The 4,474-nt window shown below is 54.4% G+C and overlaps 1 protein-coding gene across 1 annotated transcript in view; it reads right to left on the reverse strand.

Moving 5' to 3' along the window:
• Window positions 1–2,026, reverse strand: part of tmem229b (transmembrane protein 229B) — a 2,330-nt gene extending 304 nt beyond the window's left edge. Inside the window, exon 1 of the mRNA XM_084683350.1 lies at window positions 1–2,026. This exon is cut by the window's left edge and continues 304 nt beyond it. Within this exon, the coding sequence (XP_084539476.1) occupies window positions 1,418–2,011 (594 nt within the window). The 5' untranslated portion in view covers window positions 2,012–2,026 and the 3' untranslated portion in view covers window positions 1–1,417.
• Between the last annotated feature and the right edge of the window lie 2,448 nt (window positions 2,027–4,474).

The following is a 4,474-nucleotide window of genomic DNA, read 5'->3' on the forward strand; positions in this document are numbered from 1 at the left end:
AGAACGGACCCTTTTGATTTCGTTCTCAACGTGAATCACACAATCGGAAGGGTAGTCCTTATTGTTGAATCGAGAAGACAGTTTAGCTGCATGCCAAGGTCTAGGTACAGAGTTAGCACACTGGCCCTTTAACACGCTCCGTAGTCTAGGTACAGAGTTAGCACACTGGCCCTTTAGCACGTACCGTAGACAGGGCTGGAATCATCCCGGTCTGTTGCTTCTTCTGAAGTCAATCTAGAATGATCTGTGAGGAAACACATGGGGTGGCAGCACAGCAGCCCTCCCTGTAGGACAGCCACTGACGCCACACAGAGATGATGTTGACGACGATGCTGGGATGCCGTTCTGTTCGGGGCAGCCGGCTCATGTGTATATATTGCGTGCTATGTATGGGTTCCATTTTGGACATTTTGGTTTGGGTCTATTTTGTACTGTGCCTGGCAAGTACTGAAAACTCAACTGATGTCAAGTGTCAGGGGTCAGTACAGCATCCGTCCACTAGATGGCAGCCCTGCCTTCTTCAATGAGAGATGAGGCTTGAATGCTTGTACTGCCATCTATTGGATCTGACAGGATGTTTCAGGGATAGACAGGATCAACACATGCACACACACACACACTTGCACAAGCCGAGAGGACTTGGAGACCGCTTGACTGAGAGGAGTAGCGGACACAAGGAAAGTTACTTCTTTGTCGTCGTCGGCATCATCGTCGTCATCATCATTGTCGTCAATATTTCATTTACAGCTTCCCTGTTATTTTAGGCTGTGGTCAAAACCATATACATATATGTGTATGGATCAACGTTGCAGATGACAGGAAAAGGAACTAAGAATAACTCAATTGTGTTTTTCAATACATACTTCTTTTGGAAGACAAAGACTTTTACATGTGTTCGATTATTGGCCTATCTAACCACCAGTAGAAAAACATTCTCCATGACATGACTCCATGACTAGAAGTGAGCTGCTTTGCTCTTGAGTGCAGGGCAGGATGCTTTAGTGAGACATGAGAAGCTACAGCACTACAGCACTTTAAATATTGATACCCATAGAAGAAATACATTTTTTCAAATGCAGAGGTTGAATATTGTTAGCTACCTCACGTTAACTTAAAAAGCCAATTGCATAAAGCACCATTTAAGCTTTTTAAATGGTACTGAGTTGCTTTTTAAAAGCAAATCATCCTGTCCCTTTGGCAGATTATCTTTCTTAAAAGGACACAAATCATAGCAGCACCAGTCTCTCTCTCTCTTACTTTCTCCCTTTGTGAATGGGCTGCCTGGGACAGTTTTGCCGGTGTTCTGTCTGTCTGACAGTCGACTGTCTCTCTGTGGGTAGGTGGAGCAAAGGCTGAGAGTCATGGGACTGTGTGCGTGGGGACGTCCTTCCAGATCTTCACCCGTTCCTCTCGCCGGTCAGTCCACCTTCAAATAGCCGTTCCCACTTCCACCACCTGTCCCTCCGTCTCGCTCCCTCTCTCCTCCTCCACCTCCCCCACATCCTCCTCCCTCTCCTCCTCCTGCCCCCGCCCCCGCCTGGCTGCCAGGGGCGTGGTAGTAGCGCAGCCTCAGCGTGTTGTGGATGACCAAGCGCTCCACGAGGACGGAGGCGCAGAACCAGGGCAGGGCGTACTCGGCCGTGATCAGGCCCAGGAAGTTGTAGCGGAACTGGGAGTAGTCCCAGGGGCAGGCGTCGAACTGCCGGAGCAGCAGCCCCGTGGCTAGCTCCCACAGGTAGGTCCACAGGGTGTAGATGAGGCAGCGCACCAGCAGGGGGCATCGCTCGCGCAGTCCCAGGTACATGCGCTCCACGATGAGGATGCACGTGCCGTAGATGAACAGCGCCCACACGCTGGTCACGCCGGGAAACTTCCAGTTGCAGTTGACCACAAACTCCCACGCCGCCGTGAACATGACCTCGCAGAAGTAGCCGTGGATGGCGTACAGGTACCAGCGGGACAGCACCGTCAGGGGCACCGGGGGGCCGTCGGCGGTCGCCGTGGGGATCATTGTTTGATTTGTCCGGTTGTTCCCCTCTCTCTCTCTCTCTCGCTCGCTCGCTCTCGTGATTTTTCCCTGAAGACGGCAGTCAGACCTGCAGGGAGAGAGGAGGGAAGTGCTTTAAGAGGCTGCCCTGGTGAAAATAAAGTGCATGAAATGTCTGGCTCGCTCGCTCCATCCCTCGCTCGCACACTTGCTGCCTCTCGCACTCACTCACGTTTTCCCTCCCTCCCTTCTTCCATCACAGTATAATTCGTCCAACCCTGAGGAGATCTGTTGACATGCTGTTCTGTAGTTCTAGTACAGTAAAACTACAGTATTGCATGCTGGGTTCCAGTAAGGTACAGTAGAACTGTGACCACAGTCCCCAGCAGTGGCGATTTCTTTAAGACTGCAAAGGAAGCTCAGCTTCACCAAGATTTTTTTTTTTTTATCATCGTCAAATATTTACTATTGTGTAAAAATTTTAACTGCGTTAGAAAACGTTCATATCGAAGACGACTTCGTTCGCAATCAGCGAAGTATATTAGCAGGTCGACTGACTGATTTCCGTCTCATACATTCCCGTAGCGCCACAGTGCATTTCCCTGAGGAAACTAGCCAGTGAACTGAAATGTATATGATGTAGGCCGAAAATGAGCTTCCTCTATTAGAAAGACCAGCAGCCAGACGTCTCAACTGTGTCCTGTTCTTCTTGTTTGTCATCTCCAGGTCAGGTTGCACTGCCACTGACCAGCCAGACACACACTTACATGCACGCACACCTACACGTGAACGTAACACACACACACACACTACAAATATATTACATACATATACATTACACTTGCACACTACACACACGACTGACATGACACACACAAACATACACACTACATGCATACACGACACATGTACCTTACACATACATATACACACACACAGACTAACACACATACACACAGGTGTATCAGGTGTCTGGGGGCCAAAACAGGGATAGAATGCTGTACCCCCCCCCCCACAGCCCCCCTTCACACAGCTCCCCACACAGCCCCCTCACACAGCCCCCCTTCACACAGCCCCCCCCCCACAGCCCCCCTTCACACAGCCCCCCCCCACATCCCCCTTCACACAGCCCCCCTCATACAGCCCCCCTCACACAGCCCCCCCCCACACAGCCCCCCCCCACACACACAGCCCCCCTTCACACAGCCCCCCCCTCACACAGCCCCCCCCACACACACAGCCCCCCTCAATAGCAGTGTATTTGAATAGGGGGTTATATTAAAGAAGGCTTGTCAGGGAAAGCAGGCATAATCTTCAGCAGTGGATTAATACATTTTTACCAAACAAGGAAGAAGGCTTTAAAGCAGAACCAGGCCTCAAGCATGGACCCACTGACCCTCTTCCGCCCCCCCCCCCCTCTCTCTCTCTCTCTCTCTCTCGCTCTCGCTCTCTCTCTCTCTCCTCACCTCTCTATTAGCTCTCTCCCTCCTCACCCCCTCTCTCTCCCTCCTCACCCCTCCACTATCTCTCTCCTTTCTCATCCCCCCTCTCTTTCTCTCTCTCCTCACCCCCTCTCTCTCCCTCCTCACTCCCCTCTCTCTCCCTCCTCACCCCCCTCTCTCTCCCTCCTCACCCCCCTCTCTCTCCCTCCTCACCCCCCCTCTCTGTCCCTCCTCACTCCCCTCTCTCTCCCTCCTCACCCCCCTCTCTCTCCCTCCTCACTCCCCTCTCTCTCCCTCTTACCCCCCTCTCTCTCCCTCCTCACTCCCCTCTCTCTCCCTCTTACCCCCCACTCTCTGTCTCCTCACCCCCCCTCTCTCTCCCTCCTCACTCCCCCCTCTCTCCCTCCTCACTCCCCTCTCTCTCCCTCCTCACTCCCCCCTCTCTCCCTCCTCACTCCCCTCTCTCTCCCTCCTCACCCCCCTCTCTCTCCCTCCTCACCCCCCCTCTCTCTCCCTCCTCACTCCCCTCTCTCTCCCTCCTCACCCCCCCTCTCTCTCCCTCCCCACCCCCCCTCTCTCTCCCTCCTCACTCCCCTCTCTCTCCCTCCTCACCCCCTCTCTCTCCCTCCTCACCCCCTCTCTCTCCCTCCTCACCCCCCTCTCTCTCCCTCCTCACTCCCCTCTCTCTCCCTCCTCACCCCCCCTCTCTCTCCCTCCTCACCCCCCCTCTCTCTCCCTCCCCACCCCCCCTCTCTCTCCCTCCTCACTCCCCCTCTCTCTCCCTCCCCACCCCCACTCTCTGTCTCCTCACCCCCTCTCTCTCCCTCCTCACCCCCCCTCTCTCTCCCTCCCCACCCCCCCTCTCTCTCCCTCCTCACCCCCCTCTCTCTCCCTCCCCACCCCCCCTCTCTCTCCCTCCTCACCCCCCTCTCTATCCCTCCTCACCCCCACTCTCTCTCCCTCCTCACCCCCACTCTCTGTCTCCTCACTCCCCTCTCTCTCCCTCCTCACCCCCACTCTCTGTCTCCTCACTCCCCCTCTCTCT

The sequence above is a fragment of the Hypomesus nipponensis genome, chromosome 3 (genome assembly GCF_054491055.1).
Source record: "Hypomesus nipponensis isolate SF chromosome 3, ASM5449105v1, whole genome shotgun sequence".
Classification (NCBI taxonomy): domain Eukaryota; kingdom Metazoa; phylum Chordata; class Actinopteri; order Osmeriformes; family Osmeridae; genus Hypomesus; species Hypomesus nipponensis.